The 20,719-nt window shown below is 52.4% G+C and overlaps 6 protein-coding genes across 6 annotated transcripts; 2 read left to right on the forward strand and 4 right to left on the reverse strand.

Moving 5' to 3' along the window:
- Window positions 1-230: 230 nt before the first annotated feature.
- Window positions 231-2,974, forward strand: BJX67DRAFT_357776 (putative MFS transporter). Its single transcript, XM_071029527.1, has 10 exons — window positions 231-824; window positions 889-1,045; window positions 1,117-1,277; window positions 1,327-1,419; window positions 1,471-1,500; window positions 1,555-1,911; window positions 1,968-2,021; window positions 2,073-2,120; window positions 2,170-2,487; window positions 2,543-2,974. The coding sequence occupies exons 1-10, from the start codon at window positions 812-814 to the stop codon at window positions 2,785-2,787; spliced, it is 1,476 nt and encodes a 491-aa protein (XP_070884654.1). The 5' UTR covers window positions 231-811; the 3' UTR covers window positions 2,788-2,974.
- A 1,145-nt stretch (window positions 2,975-4,119) lies between these two features.
- On the forward strand, window positions 4,120-6,050 carry BJX67DRAFT_170346 (DNA-directed RNA polymerase I subunit RPA49). Its single transcript, XM_071025089.1, has 3 exons — window positions 4,120-4,330; window positions 4,393-4,724; window positions 4,786-6,050. Exons 1-3 carry the CDS (start codon window positions 4,183-4,185, stop codon window positions 5,830-5,832), a joined length of 1,527 nt encoding a protein of 508 aa, XP_070884655.1. The 5' UTR covers window positions 4,120-4,182; the 3' UTR covers window positions 5,833-6,050.
- hemA (5-aminolevulinic acid synthase HemA) lies at window positions 6,050-8,512 on the reverse strand. The gene is made up of 2 exons (XM_071025091.1): window positions 7,919-8,512; window positions 6,050-7,850 (listed from the first exon to the last, which is right to left on the reverse strand). Exons 1-2 carry the CDS (start codon window positions 8,259-8,261, stop codon window positions 6,268-6,270), a joined length of 1,926 nt encoding a protein of 641 aa, XP_070884656.1. The 5' UTR covers window positions 8,262-8,512; the 3' UTR covers window positions 6,050-6,267.
- A 424-nt stretch (window positions 8,513-8,936) lies between these two features.
- ino80 (chromatin-remodeling ATPase INO80) lies at window positions 8,937-14,439 on the reverse strand. The gene is made up of 4 exons (XM_071025092.1): window positions 13,727-14,439; window positions 13,150-13,659; window positions 9,293-13,097; window positions 8,937-9,225 (listed from the first exon to the last, which is right to left on the reverse strand). The coding sequence occupies exons 1-4, from the start codon at window positions 14,252-14,254 to the stop codon at window positions 9,020-9,022; spliced, it is 5,049 nt and encodes a 1,682-aa protein (XP_070884657.1). The 5' UTR covers window positions 14,255-14,439; the 3' UTR covers window positions 8,937-9,019.
- Window positions 14,440-16,421: 1,982 nt separating this feature from the next.
- Window positions 16,422-18,626, reverse strand: BJX67DRAFT_170699 (bifunctional K:H/Na:H antiporter NHX1). Its single transcript, XM_071025093.1, has 2 exons — window positions 17,838-18,626; window positions 16,422-17,787 (listed from the first exon to the last, which is right to left on the reverse strand). The coding sequence occupies exons 1-2, from the start codon at window positions 18,517-18,519 to the stop codon at window positions 16,565-16,567; spliced, it is 1,905 nt and encodes a 634-aa protein (XP_070884658.1). The 5' UTR covers window positions 18,520-18,626; the 3' UTR covers window positions 16,422-16,564.
- A 658-nt stretch (window positions 18,627-19,284) lies between these two features.
- BJX67DRAFT_357795 (uncharacterized protein) lies at window positions 19,285-20,459 on the reverse strand. Its single transcript, XM_071029528.1, has one exon. It carries the CDS (start codon window positions 20,003-20,005, stop codon window positions 19,577-19,579), a length of 429 nt encoding a protein of 142 aa, XP_070884659.1. The 5' UTR covers window positions 20,006-20,459; the 3' UTR covers window positions 19,285-19,576.
- Window positions 20,460-20,719: the final 260 nt, after the last annotated feature.

Genomic DNA, 20,719 nt, shown 5'->3' on the forward strand with positions numbered 1-20,719 from the left:
AATTTGCAAAGGCTACGCGGAGTCCCGGCTCCGATGTATCCTGTACTTCGCGGCTGGTGGGCAATAAAGCGGGATTGATTTTATGACGGAGGGATGCATGGAGTGATGATACCTTTTTCTTCCCCAGGGAAATTTGCGGGGAAAGCCGAGTACCTAGCCGGACAAAGCGTCCGGTTCAGGGCTTGGGCTGGAGCCAAATCTTGAGCATCTGAGAGATGCCCCAAGATTGGCCAGGATTCGAATGCCTGGACGCCCCAAAAACAAACGCTGCGCGAGAGGAAGCAGGTGGAAATCACCGAGCCACATCGGCCATTTCATTATTTTAGCGGATACTACCGTAGTCTCGTCGTCGCTCGGCTGTCCAGGTGGCGAGCAGATCCTGCCCGATTCAGGGAATGAAAGGAACGGAGTTGATCTTCGAGAAGCCCGCTCGCAATGACGCCGGGATTTTTGACATTCTTGCCCCGATGCTTATTTATTATGCATAAGGCTGGCATCTCTTCCTTTCCTGTTTCTTTTCTCCTCCTCTGCTCCCCTCCCTCCCCTCCTCCTCCCCCGTGCGCAGTGGTGAAGGCTGAAGTGGCCGACTTCGAAATCCCCGTCCTTGTCTTCCTTGCCCGTGTGAGGTTGCATCTCTGAACTCGGTCAACAGCCGACACCGGCCGGGCCTTCGCCGCGATATTCTCCCCGTGCTCTGGGTTTGAACCACGTTATCTTATATATAGCGTTTCCCTCCCTCTGACTCTGGAGGCCTATTACTACTCTTTTCGTATCTCCTAGTGACGAGAATCTGAGTCGCCTCGCATACGCCATGGGAGCCACAGGTGCGTGCTCCGCTGACTCTTCCTGGGATAACCGAGGTGCTGATGTGTAGCTCGAACACTGAAGATTTGCGCGAAAAGGCGGACGAGGGGCAATTGCAATCGCCGGTGCCCAGTGACCTCCCACTGCTCACCCAGACCACAGAGCGCAGGCTCATGGCCAAGGTTGATTGGCACGTGGTCCCTTGCCTGTGCGTCTTGTATCTGCTTGCCTTCTTGGATCGGTACGAGTACCTCCTTTTAGCTGTCGCGAATAATGACACTGAACTGAAATTAACATTGGCAATTGGTCCAGAGTGAATATCAGTAATGCGAAAGTCCTGGGCCTGGCGGAGGACCTCGACATCGTGGAAGGGACGAAGTATAATACCGCCCTGACGATCTTCTTCGTCCCCTATGTCCTTTTCGAGATTCCTTCCAATATCTTGCTTAAGAAATTGAGGCCTCATTTATGGTGTATGAACTTGATTTCCCCACGCATGTTATGCGTCGCTAATTCCTATAGTGTCGCTATGTATGTTCCTCTTCGGTCTCGTCACCGTTTGTCAGGGACTCGTCACGACCTGGGGTGGGCTAATGACCACCCGTTGGTTTCTCGGTATGCGTCGTTCCCCGGGCTGGTTCTTCCGTGACTAATGCGATGAACTAGGAATGTTTGAGACGGGCATGTTTCCTGGATGTAGGTATCCCCCAGTCCGTATTTCCGCCGGGTCGCTGCCCTAACAGTTTCAAGGTTTCTATCTCCTGGGAATGTGGTATAAGCGTAGTGAAGCACAGAAACGTTTCAGCTTCTTCTTCAGTTCTACTACGCTGGCCGGTGCTTTTGGAGGGTTGCTCGCTAGTGGACTTGGGAAGATGCATGGAGTTTGCAACCTCGCAGGATGGCGCTGGGTATTCCTCATTGAAGGAATTCTAACCTGTGTCGTCTCGTTTGTCCTTTTCTTCTTGCTTCCTGATTTCCCCGAAGAGGCCAAGTGGCTCAGCGAGGAAGAGCGCGTCTACCTCCGAGCCAAGTTGGCTAAGGATAGTGGACACGCTGGAACTGATGTTCGAATGGGTTTGCGCGACGTCCTGGATGTTTTCAAGGACTGTGGGTGTTTTCCTCGTTTACCTGCCTTGGCTGCTTGATTCTAACTTTATATCCAGACAAGATTTTCATTGGTGGCCTGATGTATTTTGGACAGATCGTGACAGCTTACGGTAAGCTGTTACTTCCACCCCCCAAAACCCGAGCGAGACTGACCTTATCAGGATATGCTTACTTTGCGCCGAGTATCATCCAGTCTTATGGCTATGGGCGTTCGTCTCTCTTTTCCTCCTGCTAGAGCCTTTGCTGATTTAGTTCAAGCGATCCAAACACAGCTATACTCGATTCCACCGTGGGCAGCGGCGTTTGGATTCTCCATGGTGATTGCGTATTCGTCCGATAAATTGCGGCACCGGCTCGCCTTTACTATTGGCCCCATGCTCATCGCTATGGCTGGACTTGGAATTCTACTCAACGTACACGGAATCGAGAATCGCGACGTTCAATATGGGGCGCTCTTCCTGGTCACATCCGGATGCTATAGCGCCATGCCTGTGGTCGTTTGCTGGTACGCGATGAACCTTGGTGGCCATCGACGACGCAGCGTTGGCACTGCATGGCAGGTTGGTTTTGGAAATAGTAAGCCGCCCAATGCTCCAATCGTGATTATCAGCGCCGCTAATATGGAATCAAGTTGGCGGTATCGTTGCTACGTATTCCTTCCTTGAGAAAGACAGGGCGAATTTCTATAAGCCTGGGTTCAGCATTGGAATTTCCTTCCTTGCCTTCTCTTGCGCCTGCTGCATTGTCTACTTCCTGGCAGTTTGGCATCAGAACCGACAACGCGAGCAGGTTATGGCGAGTGGTGATCCCAGTTACCTCGAGGAGGATGATGAGCGTTTGGGAGACATGGCGACGAAGTTCCGCTATGCGTATTAGCGAAGGTTCTCCTGGTCCCTTGATCATAAAAAGCCTTGGAAGCCCGTAGTAGGGCTAGGGCTTGAAGCTATACCCACAATGAATATAGAAGAGATATATAAAAGATCTTTTTAGTTCAGGAATCACGAAAGACTATTGTTATCACCAATATTAGAGTCAGTTGATTTCCTGATGTCATGGGAAGAGAACGAGGTTCTGTGAAGCCACTCGGTAAAGGTGGTGGTCAGCCAATCAGCTGCTGTTCAGCTTCACTTCAGCCCTCTGCTGAGTCAGCCCGACGCACACAAAAGCTCCTCTGGGCGTCCCGTCTCCATCCTTCTTCCAACCATCTTTCATCGTCGCAGAATTGTGAGTACCAGCTCTCCCATCCGCATCAATGGCAATTTTTGCTACATTACACGGTTACTAACCTCCTGCCTGGGTAGAATCTCTACGAAGATGAGAGCCAAGTGGAGAAAGAAGCGTGTTCGTCGTCTCAAGCGTAAGCGCAGAAAGATGCGAGCTAGATCGTGAGTACACCCAGACAGCAGCAACTGGGACTGAGTAGGCTCTAATCCTCAATCCAGCAAATAAACTACTCGGCCCCTCCGTCTCAGCTTCTCATGTTAAGCTCGGTGTTGAGCACTGAACACGACAAATCCCCGACGATGTCACGATGATGATTTACCGGTTATGATCGCTTCATCTTTCGCCTTCTCCAGTGGGGACCTACCTGGTCTAGTTACACACGAATGCTCTCCTCATATTCTTCGCTCTTGTCAAATTCGGAACCCAACAGTTCAACTGGAAATTCCTCTTCCTGATCTTATGTATCGGATAACGAATGTCCATCCAATCCCTCGGGCTCATATCCAACGTTTTCGGCTGTTGCTTTAGACTAGGTGGTGAGGTTGCGTGGGCTTCCGCGTGGCTTGTTATTCCTCGGAGGGGTCATGTGTTCAGTGGGGGTTGGGAGGGGTCAGCGGAAGGGATGGTCTCCGGTCTTCCTGTGCTGTCTTGCTTCATATGCTGCTGATTTCTTTCGAGCTTGGCGTGGGACTGGTCAATTCCCACTTCTGGGGTACCTAGACATTGGCCTCGGCTGATGCACCTAGGATTCCAGGTCATGGAGCGGTCTCGAGAGTTTATACATACTAAAATATGGACAAAACTTCCCTACTATCACATTTATCGTAATTGACCACCGTATGATTTGAAGTTCATACAGACACCGAGGTGAAGCGAACACCCGATGAATAAAACATTGTGAATGCTCATGTGCGTTCTGTGGCTGCTTCTCCGCCTCGGACCCGCTCACCGCCTTCACTTTTTTTCCTCCAACATTTTTTTTCGAGAGCAGCTTTGTCCTCAGCAGATCCTCGGCTTCGTTCTCTCTCAACCCCCTCAAATCGCACAATGGCTTCCGAGAAGGCCGAAAAGAAGCGCAAGCGCGACTCGGATCGCCACGAGCGGCCAACTAAGAAGCCAGCGCTGGACCTACAGAGTCTGCCCCCACTCCAGGCCCGTCTGGTCAAAGACGACAGCGAGCTCGCTCCTGTGCTGAGTATGCAGTCTCTACGCATACATCTTCTTCTACTGCGCAATGTCTAACGGTGGTTTGAATAGTCAACACTCCGGGAGTCATCTCACAACCGAAAATCCGCCTCAACCCATATCTAAAGCCGCGAAGCCAAGTATCCCGCCATTCCTCTGGGAGCAATAACGGAATTGCGTCGACGGAATTGCTGCTGCAGTCTTCGGAACACTCCAAGCTGGACTTTTTGGGGCGGGAGGCGATCGATGATGCTGACTCCCGGTTGAAACATTATGTTGCTGTTGTTGATCCGGCGAGGAAGACTTGGGAGTTCGTTGAGGTTCGCAAGGTTACGCTGCGCGGGGCAGTGAGAAAGGTAGCTTCGGCGGAGGGGGCGGAGGAAGAAAGCGAGGATGAGGAGGCCGTTCGTTCTCCATGCCATTAATCTGATAGAGTCAACCAAAGGGCTAACAACGGGTGTCTAGCGAACTATGCGCGAGCAGAGAACAAACCTCACATACACCTTCGGCACGAAGAAATCTCGAAAAGCAACCCAATCCATGGCCGAGAATGCCCAACTCTCCAACGCCCCCGAGGGCGCCGCAACAGCCGCCGAATCCGCTCTCCTCGACTCCATGCCCGCCGAATCGGCAACCGACATCGCGACAAAGACCGCAGCACTCCAGGCCCAAGTCCAAGCCGCAAAGCCCCTGCCACAACCAAACCTCGACGCCAAACACCCCTCCGAGGTCTACCCGCTGGAAACCCTCGTCCCCAACGGCAATGCCACCCTGCGACAACTCCCCATCAAGGAATGGCAGGACACAATCTCCTCCGGTCTCGTAGTCACCACGACCTCCCGCTACATCTCCAACCGCATCGAAGCCGTCGCCGAATCGGGAAACACGACACACCTCCAGATCCTCCGATTCATCCTGGTCCTCCTCGAACTCAACCGCTCCCTACGTTCCGGCGGGAAAGGCTCCGCATCCAGCAGCGGGCCTGGAAGCAAACGCCTCCCACCAAAGGACGATCTCCGTCGTATTCTCTCCGGCGGCTCAAAATCACCCACCTCCCCCGAAGAAACATCCGCCTCCGAAACAACCACAACCCCAACCGCAGCCATTCCCGACCCAACAATCGACGCCATCCGCCGCAAATTCGCGCCTAACAGCCCAAACCTCACAAAGAACGACGTCACATTCCTCCACACCACAATCTGCGCCTTGTCCCTGCATATACCCCCGCAACCGGTCCGGGACGGCGTCCCGATCCCGAACGGCGGGAACCCGCCGAATGAAATGGCGACAGACCCGTCAGACCTGCGTGATGATCTGCAGCTTGACAATACTGCTGTTATTCAGTATTTCCGCGAGCTGGGGTGCCGAGTTGATAAGCCACGGGAGACGGAGTTCCAGAAATGGGGTATTATGGGGGGCAAGTCGGAGGCTGCGACGAGGAGGGTCGCGAGGTTGCGGATTCCGGTTGAGTTTCCGAAGGTTAGTCGTGGGGGTGGTGCGAGGAGGAGGTAGAGCGAAAAATACTATGGAGTACTTGGTTGGTATATTACTTGGGGCGAGACGAGATAAGAAACAAACAAAAGTAGGGATAAATGTGTTGGTTTATAGAGCTGGAGTTGTAAGGCATCATTCATCATCTCCATTGTGAATAGTTGAGTGGGTTGAGAGATCATGAATGTGTGTACGTTTACAGATATTGAACAAATAGTACGAGCTACACAACTTGGACAGATATGATGGAGGTATTCAAATATATTCGGACCTAAGAGTAAAGGATGGACCGGTCCTATCAAAGTGTCCATCATCTTTCGGACGCACCACCAAGGGCTCGACGAAGACGGAAATACAGAATAAGCAACAGCGACGAGTTATCTAGCGAGCGGACGGGACGGAAGGCTGGCTACACACCACATCCCAGGTAGGTGGGCCACCTACTGCGCCGCGCACTCACGCGACGGCGGCGACTGGGATCGACGCGGCAGGAGCAGCGGCAGGGGCAGCAGCGATGGAGCCAATGGTGTTTCTGGCCTTGATACGAAGGGCGTCGAACTCACGTTCCACGGCAGCTTCGACGGCTTCACTCGGCTGCAGGTTCAGCTGTGCGTCGGACCAGATCGGCTGGTTTTCGAGCTCGGCTTGTTCCACGCCAACGCCAACGAATCCACCGAGCGCCTTCCAGTCGCTTGCACGCTTAATCCCGAGGTCACTCCAGACGATGTTTACTGCTTCGACGAGGTGGTCGCGGAGCTCCTTGGTATGTCCGGGGGTGGGAGTGATTCGGAGGCGTTCTTCACCGCGGGGGACGGTGGGGTAGTTGATCGCTTGAACATAGATGCCATGCTCCTCGAGGAGCTTATCAGAGGCCTTCTTCGCGATCTCAGCATCGCCGACCAAAAGAGGAACGATGTGAGAGGGGTTGGGGATCACGGGAATATCGAGATCCTTGAGCGATTCCTTAACGGCGCGAGTGTGCAACTGCTGCAAAACGCGATCCTCCCGGTGGCGGTATTGATACTGGATTGCGGCGTTTGCACCGGCCATGGTAGCTGGTGGGAGAGAGGTGGTGAAAATGAATCCAGGGGCAAGCGAGCGGATCGTGTCGACCATTGCGGCAGAGCCAGCGATGTAGCCACCAACACATCCGTACGCCTTGCCCAGAGTACCGGTAATGATGTCAATCCGGTCCATGACGGTTCCCTTTGTGCTGAGAGGGTTGGCGGTGTCCTGAGAAGCATAGACTTCGTAGTCGAGGTGCTCTGCAACTCCGGCACCGTGAGGTCCATACATGCCCACAGCATGGACCTCATCTAAGAAAGTGATGGCGCCGTACTTGTCCGCCAAATTACAAATCTGCTCGATTGGAGCAATGGAGCCGCACATACTATACACCGATTCAAAAGCGATGATCTTCGGAGCGTGTGCGGGTAAAGATGCCAGCTTCGTCTCCAGATCGACAAGATCGTTGTGCTTGAAGACCATCTTCTTCGCGCCGGAGTGTCGAATGCCCTGGATCATGGAAGCGTGGTTAAGACTGTCGGACAAAATAACGCAATCGGGCATTTTGCTCCCCAGAGTGGCTAGAGTAGCATCATTGGCGACAAAACAAGAGCTGAAGACCAACGCAGCCTCCTTGCCATGCAATGTCGCCAGGGTATTTTCCAATTTCACGGCATGCTGGTTGTGACCGGAGATATTACGAGTTCCTCCCGCTCCGGCCCCGTAAGTATCGAGCGTCTGGTGCATGGTGGAAAGCACCTCTGGATTGCGTCCCATACCGAGGTAGTCGTTCGAGCACCACACTGTCACTTTCTCTTCCTTGGAGGCGGTATGAGCGCGGGGAAACTCCTGAGCGAGACGGTTGATGTTGTTGAAATAACGGTAGGACTTGTCCTGGTGCTTCTTCTGCAGTTCCGCATTGTAGAAGGCGTTATAGTCGAACGGGGTAGGGACAGGAGCGCCGGGGCGTGGTCCAGATAGCGCCCCGGTTGACCCGAGGGAATTGGTGGCAGTTTTGGAGAAGCCTGGGTGCACTAAAGGGACCCCCTGTTAGTACCTCGATTGAAACAAATAGCAGGCAAAACCCGTTGGCACAACATACCTCGCTGGGCGTCCTTGTGGAAATCGCCGCTCATGTTGGCACCATTGCCGCCGGTCGAGTGCAGGGCTCTTTTACATGCAGTGATCCGGGTAGACTTGGTCGTAGTCGGAACGCCGGCAGCAGATGAAGTGAAGCGCTTGCCACCTGTCATGCGGGCACTCTGGACGGCGAGTGCCTTGCTCATGACAGGGCAGCGGCGAGCCAACCTCTGCAAGTTCGACATGGTACCGCCACCGGGGCTGGCACCAGGGCGGGTGGCCGTGGCAAGCGAGCGCAGCGTCGTCGGGGAGCTGCGCTTCAAGAATGGGCACATTGCCCGAGACTGCTGGAGAAGAGCCTCCATTTGGGATGAGCAGTAGGCGATACCGATGGGAAGTAATCAATTGCGGGGAGGAAGTGAATCGAGGGGAGCTGAGAGCCACAGAAGTCGAGGGAGGAGGGGGGGAGGGAGACGGAGTGACTAAATATGAAGCGACGACGGGAATCTTCGACTTGTGCAAATTTCGGCATGCAAAAGCCGTGACTTGCTCTGCGGGGAACGGGCCTAGTAGCTCAAAGGGGTTAGCGGAACTGTGTCATGACAATCCATTAGCTTTGATTGGCTGATTGCGACAGATAAATTACGAGGATCACACTGTCAGTGCCCGTGGAATGACTCTGCGTAATCAGAATACGCTTACGGCTCGGTGTTGACCGCTGACCGAGGCTGCTCACGCTTCCTGGCACTGGAAACGCTTGCCGGGCCTCCAGCCTGTGATTTTTCCTCAGGAAGGCCGTTGAGTATTTTGCTGCTTTATGATAACACACAAGTAATGACGGTTGGTCCCAAGGCGCGTATAAGCATGCATCCAAACAACGTGTCTACCCGTCTGCCTGACATCATGCTTCCACTTCCTCATGCAGCTTCAATAGCATATCGCCATCTTTCTCTTTGACATCAAATACTGTTAATACAAGGCAAATGTAAAGTATCCTGACGGGGCAGAACAAGAAAAGTAATAGTAAAATGGAGGAACAATTCCGAAGAGAAGGTAGGAAGGAAAGAAAGAGGAGCAAAACGCCACGATGCAAGCAATAATAATAACCTTTCAGCATGCCAGTCTAACCACCCAGACCTCCGTCACCGTCTATGAGACGAAGCCGCTCTTTCGTCGTCTTGGCCCGTTTGGACGTTCCCTTTCCGCCTCGGCCACGCCCGCGTTTGGGGACCGGCGTAGCTGCTGATGGGGTCCCGATATTTTCAGCTGTTGATACCGGAGTTGCCGCTCCTGAGGGTTTGGCACTTATATCATCAAAGTTTCCTTCGCCTAGATTGCCAGGAAAATGCCGTTAGCAAGCCTGTCTACCAAGACGAGCGTTAGTTTGATATCATACCTTCATGATACATATCGTCCAGTGTGATATCCCTTTTCCTTTTCTGGGCGTTCTTCTTGGTGCTCTTACCAGCACCGAATGTTTCGCCCCGCTCAAGGGCTTCCCTCTCCTTCTGCTCAATGAGTTCTGCCTGTTCATCATCGGCCAGCCACATCGCAATGTCCTTTGTCTTGCTGTCCCGGTTGCGAGTGTTGAAGTCAACTCCGCCGGCTGCACCACCTGAGATGACGACTCGTTGAACCTCCTCTTTCTGCAACGCTCGTTTGCGGATACGCTCCTCGATGGTGTTGCGGGTAATGAGTCGATACACGGTAACTTGCCTGGTCTGACCAAGACGATGAGCTCTGTCCATGGCCTGCGAGTCGATGGTCGGGTTCCAATCCGAATCGTAGAAGATGACGGTGTCCGCCGCAGTCAAGTTGATCCCCAGACCACCAGCACGAGTTGACAAGAGGAACACGAAGATCTCTGGGCGTTGCTGGAAATCGGCCACCGTATCTCGGCGATCCTCCAGCTTCGTGCTTCCGTCAAGGCGGCAATACTTGTAGTTGCGGTAGGTCAGGTATTCCTCCATGAGGTCAATCATGCGTGTCATTTGGAAATAAAGCAGCACGCGGTGGCCTCCGGCCTTCAATTCTCGCAGGAGTTCGTCCAGTTTGCCTAATTTACCGGAATCTGTGACGAATCGTCGCATGGACGGCACTTCAATGTGAGTATAACGAGCCTTTGTAGAAAGTGGCTGAGGCAGCATCGGAGGGAGAGAATATGGTGCCGGATCCAACTGCTTCTCGATAATTTGCTCTTCCATGAGTTTTGAGGGGACACCGAACAACGCGTGCCGAACAGGACCGTTGAAGAGGCTATCTGCAGCCTCTTGCGAGGCTTCTTGGGCTGAGCATGTGAGAGTGATCGGGGGCGCGGATGCTGCAGGGCTAGCACAAGGTTCAATGACGCTTAAACCCTCTTGCTCAAAGACCGTCTGAGAGACTGTCATCAGTTTCCGCATGAACCCTTCCTGAGCGATGTCGTGAACGGCTTGACGGTCGTTGCGCTGGGCGATATTGAACAGGGTATGCGGTAAAGCGGTAGCCGCTAATCGATCCTCGTCATCATCACCATATATCACGTTGAGACGGGATAGCCTGTTGGTCTGCCCGCGACGACGCGCGGCGCGCTCAAAGACTCCAAGTTGGGACTGCTCGGACGCCTCCCCGATAGAGGTATCCACGAACCGCAGGAATGAGAAGGCGCCGTCGTCTTCGATGCTTTGTTTGATATTCTCCGGAGTGAATATATTCATCATATGACCCAAGTATTTCGTACGGAAACCGGCCATCATATTGTTGGGCCCCGCTCTATCCACACGGCCGTCAGATTTGCAGAGAATTCGTGGCATGGGAAACTCGATCAGATTGCGCGTTGAATAGGCGACATCAACATTATGGCCTTCTCTAACGAATGAAGCGGTTTCCGCAAAGTAAGCGAGAGAGAAGGGTGACTTGGTTTCAGCTCGCTCGAACAGATCTGGGTGGTTGCAGACCTTTCGGAACTGCATGACCAAGTTCATCAGCGTCGTGCTATCCATTTCATCACCAACGGTAGCCTTCTCAATGAGATCCATGATGCTAACGCGGTTCCGTAGATTGGTGTAGTAGGCACGTTGGCGGTACGTAAGATCACAGAAGACATCCTTTTCTACCTTGTCGCCGAGTTCTTGCTGTACATGCTTCTTTACTCGACGGAGCATGAACGGCTTCAAGATCATGTGGAGACGCCTGAGTTGATCCTCGTTGAGTTTAGTATTGCTTTGTGCGTGGGATTCGATATCCTTGGAGAACCACTCGCTGAACTCGTCATGAGAGTCGAACAAAGTGGGCATGATGAAGTGGAGAAGCGCCCACAGCTCTTGCATGTTGTTTTGGATAGGAGTACCGGTCAGTAGGAGACGATTCCGGCAGTGGAAGCCAAGCAGACTCTTCCAGCGCGAACTCTGCGACGATTTGATAGCCTGGGCTTCATCGAGAATCATATATTGCCACTTGACCTTTTGGAAATATTGCGCGTCAAGGACCACAAGCTGATAGGATGTCACTAGTACATGGAACTCAGATTCCTTGGTGTACGTAATATGTTTGCGATCCCAGAATTTACGGAGAATCTTGCGGTCCTTAGCAGAACCCCAGTAGGGAAGGACCTTAATATCGGGAACGAATTTGGTGATCTCTTGTTGCCAGTTGTGGAGGGTGGAAGCGGGTGCGATGACCAAGAATGGGCCCCATATATTATGGACTTCGGCGAGGTAAGCCATTACTGAGATAGATTGGATGGTTTTGCCGAGACCCATTTCGTCTGCCAGGATGCCGTTGATGCCTTGCTCGTACAAGTTGACAAGCCAATTCAGACCCTTCAACTGATATTCCTTTAACTTGGCTGTGAGCATCGTGGGTTGCGAAATTTCAATATCGCCCAAACTGGTGGGGTTTTGGAAGTTTAGTTCGCTATCGTCCATGGCGTCCATGGGGTTCTGGTCGGGGTTGAAAGCGCGAGCCCTCTCTTGGGCTTGTTGGACGGCATTCTGCGCGTTGGCCATGGCAGCTTGTCGCAGTGCAGTATCGTCCTCAGCATCAAAGTCCAGGTCCTCGAAATTCGTGACCTTGGAACCCACATCGCCCATTTTGGCGAGGTCCATGGCACCCTTTACTGTCTCGCCTGTGGCCTCCACCGCCGTATCCCCAGCTTCATCTCCTTCTGCGCCTTGGATCTTCCGGCCGATGAAGTGAGAGTACAGCTCGGTTTGTGAGATGAGGAAGTTGAGCTTCCGCCTCTGACGGTTAGCCTCGCGCTCCGCTTCCGCTCTCTTCGCCGACTCGAGTTCTTGTTTCTCAGCAAGCCGACGCAAATCACGCTCTTCACGTTCGTTGCGCTTCCAGAAGGACATCATCTCTCGCATAGTTCGCTTAGCACGTGCTTGAGTGTCCTTCATACTCTTGTTTGTACGCTCCTGCCACTTGCGAGACTGCTTACTCGCTAGCTGGGCCGTCTTGCGCAAGTTCTCTTGACGAGTGCTGAGAGAAGCGGCTTTGATACGGTAGACCTTCGGAATATCCTTACGGGCAATATCCCTCCAAATCTGTTCATAGATCTGATTATAGCCCTTGGACTCGTAGGTAGGGAGGGGGATTGGCGTAGTCTCTTTAGATCTATTCGCTCTGGCATCTCTTTTGAGATACTCCTTCCGTGGATCTTCCTTGGGAGCAAGGGGCAAGGGCTCATCATTCTCCATAGCCGCATAGGCAGCTTCAGCGGCATCTTTTTCGGCTTGTTTCTGCTCCTTCGACTTTTTGGGGCGCGTAACAGGGCCGCCACGACCAGACTTTCGCCTTGATGGAGAACCCCGACCAATGTGAAAAGAGCTCGTGATGCCTCCTTCGAGGTTCGGAGCCAACGGGGTGATCTCGCCGATCTCGTCGGGTGAAGTGACGCCTTCCAAAGCCCTCTTTGTAGTCTTGATCTTCCTCTGGGCCCTTTCTGCTTCCCGCAAGAATTTGGCCTTCTCAGCAGAGTCCTGAGTTTCGTTCGCCTTGAGCTCCGCTTCGAGTTTTTTCTGCATTTCCATTCGAACAGTATTCTCCCGCCGACGTTTTCGCTGCATGTCTTTCTTGCGCTCCTTCTCATCCTGGATTTCCTTCGCTTGGACTTCAGAGATCACGGAGGCTTCGTTCGCGATCCGGAATCGCTCCATACCAATGTTGGCCTGCTTTTCGAACGATTTTCCGAGTTGGAGAAGGTAATCGTGGCGGCGACGCTATATTGCGTGTTAGAATATTAAGAAACTGAAATGGGCAGTCAAAATATACCTTGCGTCTGATCCCTTCACTCCGATTAGTATCTAGAGAGCGCTTTTTTGTCTTGGCAAAATAAAGCTCGCGTTCTTTCTCGAAGCCCGAAGCTTCCACATCGCTTTTCTCTGCATGATCAATTTCATGAATGAACTTGTTAATGATTTCAGTGTCCATCTCTGACAACATCCTGCGAGGGCGAGCGATCTTTTGGAGTTCAGTCACTCCGTTGATGATTTCAGCGCCTTTTTGGTCCTTCTCGGTGTTGCGCCGGCGTCTGTCTGTACTGGATTTCTTTTCTAATCTTGACGATGAGGCAGACGAGACCGGTTCGAGATCCCTAACTTTCGAATGAGGTATAGGAGCCGGCGGTGGAGGACTGAGGCTTGTCGCATTGATTGAAGTCGGACCTGAACGGATTGGAGCGAGTCCTGGAGAAGGAGATGGTCTCTTGGGAGGGGAACGGTCTTCTGTAGGTCCTGAGAGAATGCTGGCGAAAGACATAGGATCCGCAGCACGAGCAGGTTTCTGTAAGTAAAGCGGGGACACATTAGTATTACAGTCACGGAGGGATGTAGATTGAGAAACAACGTACCGCTTCCTTCGGAGGGGATGTCGGCCTCGGCTCTCGCATCAGAGACGAGGAGTATGCAGGGACCCCATGATTCAAGGAAAAAGGTTGTTCTGGCTCTTTCTTTGGGGAAACATGGGAATGGCTGTCCGGTCGGCTTGATGGATGTGCGTGAGACGGAGTTGAGGGGCCGTATGGAGAGGCGCTGTTGCCGGGCATTAGGGAGCCAGAGTAGGGCCGGGCGAGGGAATACAGCGGAGTTCCTGCGGCTGAATGTGCCTGGTATTGCGATGGCGGATCGGATGGGTGCAGCGGCGGAGGCCCATTGCCATTCAATGGTGGCAGAGTACCTGGGATGGGAGAAGGCGCATGGGAGTAGTGAGGACTCCGAGCTAAGTTAGGCTGTGGGAAGGCAGGGGGAGTCTGGGGCGGCCGTTGCTGGTATTGATCATTGTTGGAATAGAAGTGGCGCGGCTTATTGGGCGGCGAATACGCAGAATAGCGAGATTGTTGAGTCGGAGACTGGGGATTGTACGGAGGAGCCCCCGTCATGGTGGCAACCGCGTTGGTTCGAAGCGCGGCGACGAATGTTTGAAGACAGGGACTTCCGAGATAGAGAAAGTAATCGGAATGGATATCAGAAGGTCATGGGTTGAAAGGGTAGAAGACAAGCGCCTCTGCGCGGGAAAGGAAAGACCCTCGTCAATGAGCGATCACGCGTTCGCGAGTCGTCAGCCGCCGAGTTCCTGGTTGAGAAATTAACTATCGGCAAGTGTATAGTGGTAGGGGACCGGGCCGATGGGACGAAGGGTAAGATGAACGCAACGTCGAGGGCGGATGAAAGGAGGATGGTGGGAGGTGGACTTTTTGAAGGAGAAGAAAATGAATGAGATGGAAGGGAGTTCGCCTTACCGGGTCTGCCAGGAATCTTCTTTCGGAGGGTCTGGATCTAGTGTCTCCGCGTGTGGTGTACCAACAAATCTTCGCGGGTCAGCCGTGATCGGGGATAAGGAGACCTTGAACTCAGAAAGCCATCTGAGTGTTATTTGTAACTTGCAAGAAGTTGTACGCCAACAAGAGCCGGAGTCGGCAGAGGCACTTCAGATGACAGCTTGGGACGGGGCTGGATGGGACCAAATGTAGATGGGGAAGGGATAATTGGTGTTCAACTCTGGCGTTGAGGATGGAGATAGGAAAGAGGGGAGGATTGAGGAGAAGGATGAGGAAGGGGGGAGGCAGAGGTGGTGATGGTGATGGTGACGGTGATGGCGATGGTTCCAGTATTTTTACCCTCGTGCTGATGCAAAAACTGATTCCCCCTTTGCCCAGCTCGTCGTCGTCCTCTTTCGTCTGCTTTCTTTCTGTTCATCGGCGATCCGAACGCGCTTGTTTTTGGTATTGGTATTTCAATTACAATTGTTCTTCTTGGTACGAAAAGAGCAAACAATGCTTGTTTGCAGCCCACTCTCTCTTGGCTATCCATTATCTGCGGGTCAGCTCTAAGTGACTCTTTGGTTTCCCATGATCTGTTCTCAATGTCGTATACTCCCGCCCCAGACTCTGGAGAGGGAGCATGAAAAGCTGCCGACGGCTGATCGCTTTTCTTCGCATGGTTCAAAGTTCCAGGCTTGAGCCTGTTTGGGTTGTTAAATACAATACAGAACCGCCAGCGGTAAACTAATTACATCGCCAGATTCCAATGGCGTTGGCACCGTTGTGAATTATGCCAAGGAGAAATCTTTGTTCGACAAAGTACCAGTCTGGAAAGCCGCAATGACTACAAGTTGCTGTTTGTCGCATAATTACGGGCAGCGGATCCCTACTACTGGTAGTGGTGCTATCGTCCGCCTGGGCACTCACGATGGCTTGCCTCGTCGATCGCATGGATGGCGATGGATGGTCCTTTGCTGTTCCATGACACAGCAGATGCGTGGAGATACCAACCCTCCCTGAGGCACGGGCAGGACGTCGATTTCCCTTTCGGACACATCCCCAAGTGCCAACCCCACGCGCTGGTCCCCCGAGATCGATGATCGTCAATAGGAGATTTGCCCATCCATCTTCAGTCACAAGAGAGATTTTTGTCAGAAAAACTCCGCAGTATACCTATTTATTGAGTCGACGTTGTTTCAAGCAACGGATATCGACAGCTGCGGCCCCCGTCCGCATTGACTGACGCTTGGCCCAAGCACCAGACATTACCTCAAAGAGATGATGTGCATCGTGGCATTTCGCCTCCTCGTTAAGATTGAATCCAGCCATTTCCTCCCCTAGCGGTGGTACCCTGTGTAACGCTTCCCCCGAGATTGGGAAACTGCGCTCGGCGTTTTTCTTGATATCATGACCGGAACTGGAAGAAAGTCTTCGCTCGCTGGAGAAGTTCTTCCCCATGTTGTGAGACGCGGCCTGAGGCATTGATGCTCTGCAGCCCTGGCTTGGCGACGGCTCTCTCTTCTGTCTTCATCGAGGATGGAGAGATCTCACATCGTCCATTGGGATCAACGTCGTTTTCCACAAGCATGAGATGAAGAACTCGTAGCCGAATCTAAGGCAGTGGAAATCACTAATATAGGGTGAGCCCCACCACAACCGTAGACATCGGACCGTATGAGACGCAGCGTGAAGCTCTACTATACATATCCCAAGATAATCGGCATGGACTACAAATACGGGGCTGTCAATTGGCTGTCACCACAGCTGTGTCCGACTGGTATGATGAATATGATAGGGCCTGCGAAACTCGGCTAATCAAAACACCGAGACGTAGCTGTAGATATTAAGGAGTCTGGTAAAAGGGAAGTATGCCGAAAACAGAAAAGATAAAGTGGGAATTCGTAAGTATACACGAAGCGCAGCGTAAATCTAAACCGCACCGGGCCCCTTATGGTTCGATTGGTCCAGAAGAAGCCGCGGCTTGATATAATCCTCATCCAACTGTCTGAACCAAGCGACATGATCCCCCGAAGGCCCGCCGGAGAAAATGTCCCGGATCGTCTCTCGCGCGCTTCTTCCCGTTTCACGACGGGAGGGAGATACACTGCCTGATCCTTGAGGGGTCTGTGATTGCGTTATATGTTGCGAGCGTTGTGACGGTGATCGCCGCATCCGTGTGGGGGCGGCGGGGGGCAAGTCGTCATCTGAATGTACGTCGTCCACACCGATGTCAAAGGCCTCTAAGTGGTCGTTATCAACCGGACGCTTTCCAGAGGCCTTCAGGCCGAATTCATCCTCGCTACCGCTATCGCTAGTGCTCTGGCTTCCGGACCGGGCACCCAGAAGGGTCGCAGTAGACGAACGGTCACGCGCTGTCTGGGTGTCTTTGGGGCCGAAGGCGTCTGAGAACATTCGTGAATGGCCTCGCGCGGATCTCGATGATGATGGTGGGGGGCTGGGCCGTCGGTTGTTGCCACTTGAATAACTTTTGTTTCGGTCGGTGTCCATCCGCTGGACGCCGTCCAAGGGAATCGTGTCTGGACGGCGAGGGGTATACCCGAGGCCGGTATTAGAGCGTTTATAATAAGTTCCTCCGTTAGAAACTTCAATGTCGAACTCATCGTCAGACTCGATTTCTTCGACCACCCCAGTCCGAATTCCAAGAATCTCAAGCATACGCGCCGTTGTCCCTCCGAAAATAATCACGGTGAGCACCACGACGACTAGAACAGTTGCACGCAATGCCGGTCCATTTGCGCCCCCAAGGCCTGCCGCTAGCGCTACTCCGACGGCACCGCGCAGGCCAGCCCAGAAGAGCATTGCTTGGTACGCAAACGGCAGCTCATCAGCCACCTCCTGCCCTCGTCGACGGGCCCTGTAACGGATAAACCAGTTTATTGCTTTCGACAACGGGAACACAGCAAGATATCGGGCAAGACAGATACCGACAACAGCTACCAGGATGAAAAGGGGTTTGAACTGCAAGTCCCTTTGGACGAGTAGATCGAGCCCCAAGTAAATAAAGACGAAATTCTCCGACAATTGCGCCATGACTTGGAAGAGGTACTTGGTCGTCAATTGCGTTCGGCGCGACATATTGTAGTAGGCGTAATGCTTCAAAGTGATTCCGCAGAACAAGAGGGACACGATTCCTGGCTCAATCAGCTTCCGCACACAAATAATGGATAGTTCCTGAACTTACCTGACAAGAGAACACCATTTGAGAAAAAGTAGCTCGCGTAAGCTATAAGAACAACCAAGCAGCTCTCAATCTTGGGTTGGCGGCGGACGTGCGTGTACTTCAGACCCAGAGCTGTCATAATCCCCACGATAACACCTACCAGCATACTACCAAAGAATACCAGCAGGAACAGCCCAATAGCCTCAAATAAGTTGAGGATGGTCAAAGACCCCGCATCACTCTCCGCATACTTTTGTGTCGTCTCGAACAGCACAATCGCAATAGCGTCGTTCAAGATCGACTCGCCGAATATGACTGTGTAAAGCTTAGGCTCGACTTTGTAGAGGTTGAAGATGGCTAAAATCGTCACCGGATCTGTAGCAGAGAGCGTAGCGCCAACTGAGACTGCCTCGACGAAGCTAATACTGAACCCGTCCAATGGAATCCTCGTCCAAGCAAACAAGACTAGTCCAAGAACAAGGGCTGAGATGAAAGTCCCGGCGAACGCGAAGGTAAGGATCGTCCCGATATTTCGGAAGAAGTTCGCCTGGTGTAATTCGTAACCCGACGCCAGAATGATGGGAGGGAGAAGGAGATTAAAGAAGAACTGGTAGTCAAACGCGACGAAGTTTTCGATGGGGGAATCGGTTATACGAATGATCAATCCGACAAACATTCCTAGTCCCTGATAAGTGGCCGACATCACTTGGGGAGTTTTTGAGAAATCAGATAGAGCTGGGATGGAACATACCCCCAAAGATAGACAGAACTGTTTCGTGAACCGCCTCTATCTTCCGTTGCTGGAGGATGTAACTTGTGAACAACGCAAGCATTAACAGGGTAATCATAATGAAGAGCGCCCAGGAGCTGAAGAACTCCTTGGTGCCAGCTTCCGGAGCTTCTGATATAGTTTAATCATGTCAGATACGGAGCTATACTCGAGCGCAGGTGAGGGGCCATATCGAGGCGCGTACCATCTTCGGGATCGGTATCATAATCCGCGGCTCTCCCTAGTAATCACGACACCGTTCAGCCACCAGCTTATACGGAGCTCGGACAAGCAGACACAAGAATGAGAACAAGGAGCGCAAGTGGACAGAGACTCATACGGAGTAGCTGATGAAGAGCATCACCCATCAGTTGGCCAGCCATTTTGTTGAAGTCGTTGCAACCACCAGGGCGGACGAGACCTAGCGGATAACTCCTGCGGCGATTTTCTCACAGCAATGCGAAGCGCACATAATAAGCCACCTGTTGGAGAGAAAGATGAGAGGAGAGGCCTTGAGGGAGGGTCAAAAACGAGGATGAGATGGTTGTTCTGGACAAGTTTCGCTAAGTTGTTCGGAGATTCCCGCCCAGAGCGCCAAGACGTACGACAGGACCTCCGATTACAGGGCTGATGTATTATTTGACCTTGCATGCTCCCTCAACAACCTAAGAATACCAAAGCAGGGCGCTCACTTTTATTATATCTGTTGCGGCAGCACGCCTGGTGTTTTATATTTGAACTATCTTGCTGAGAGCAATGCTAGTTGTCATCTACTTCTGCGAGCCATTCATGCTAGTCCCACTGTTCGAGCAAGTTCCAGAAGACAATCCTCAATTAGCTTCTTCAAGACAATGGCGTCCAATCTAAAGATTTGTGACGCATCGAGTTCTGGAAACTAATACCGGTAATCGAGAGGGACAATGTCGCCAAGGCATATATAGAGAGGGCATCGCGCCTTGCATTTGCCCAGGCATCACACGCTAGCCTCATGTCAGCCAGGTACAAGACACCGATGCGGCCGTGCCAGAAATGGATAGTGACTTACAACTATGCCTCCTCGCCTCTGTGGTCTTGAATCCTTTAGTTCCCGGAACTCGATCTCGACAGCGAGTGATCCAACCCAATCGTCTCTATACACTTCGCTCTCAAGTATTTCATAGAGTTCGCGGTCGGATTCGCTGTCATCCGGGATCACGGAACTATCCTTGGTTGATCCTTCGCTTGTAGTCGACATGCATTCAAGTATTTTGGCGTGGTTCTCCTTTCCCTTTCCCTTTTCATACTTGTGTAGGAGGGAGGCGACGCGATACCCGGTGCCACGGTGGTGTTTGTTGATATCGCATGATCTGATGTCTTCCTGAATATTGACCGGTATAAAAAGCTTCACAGAGCCATCGCTTCTTAGTAGCCACTGCCTCATGTTCGATATAAGCTCCTCATATGGTCCGCGGAAGCCTGTCTTGAACACAACGCCAATGGTCGTTCAACCAGTTTTTGTGTCTCTAAAAGTAAAAGCGGCGTCCGAAAGCATCTCCCAAAATGGCTTCTTCTTCTTCCAAAAACTCACAATTTTGCGAGGAAGTAGCTCCCCAGCGGGATATGCTTCGATCTGGCGTCGCATGTGCCGAGCCAACGTCTCGTCCTAGTCACTAAGCGAAAGTGCCGCGAAACGAAGAACCGAAAAGTGTGGTGGGGTATCAAAACCACACCACTCTACCTTCGAGGAAGGGCGAATTCTAGTGGATGTTCTGGTTGATATGGGGGTTCTCCCATTATCTTCGTCCGGATGGTGATCCATCGGTCTTGTAGTTCGAATCACTCGGAATCGGGATATCGGCGCGATCTTTCCACCGCGCTGCAAGCGGAGCGTTCTTCCATCCGGTCCCGTTAGACCTTCTTTGACTGGATGGAACCGTGGGGGGCAAGAGGAATGAGCTTCTGTAGATCCTTCTTTTCTCATTGCTCACCTTGGTGTGCACAAGGACCAGCGCCCTAAATCTCCGGTTAGTACAAGTCTTTTCCTAAGCGGACGTTCGAAACATCACAGACTACTTACGCAAGTACCCATGCATTCTATATTATGGAATGGATCTCCTTCGTCGGCCTCCGCACCGAACACAAGCTCCGTCAGCCC

This window comes from Aspergillus lucknowensis (assembly GCF_044049455.1).
Source record: "Aspergillus lucknowensis strain CBS 449.75 chromosome Unknown BJX67scaffold_30, whole genome shotgun sequence".
Taxonomy (NCBI): domain Eukaryota; kingdom Fungi; phylum Ascomycota; class Eurotiomycetes; order Eurotiales; family Aspergillaceae; genus Aspergillus; species Aspergillus lucknowensis.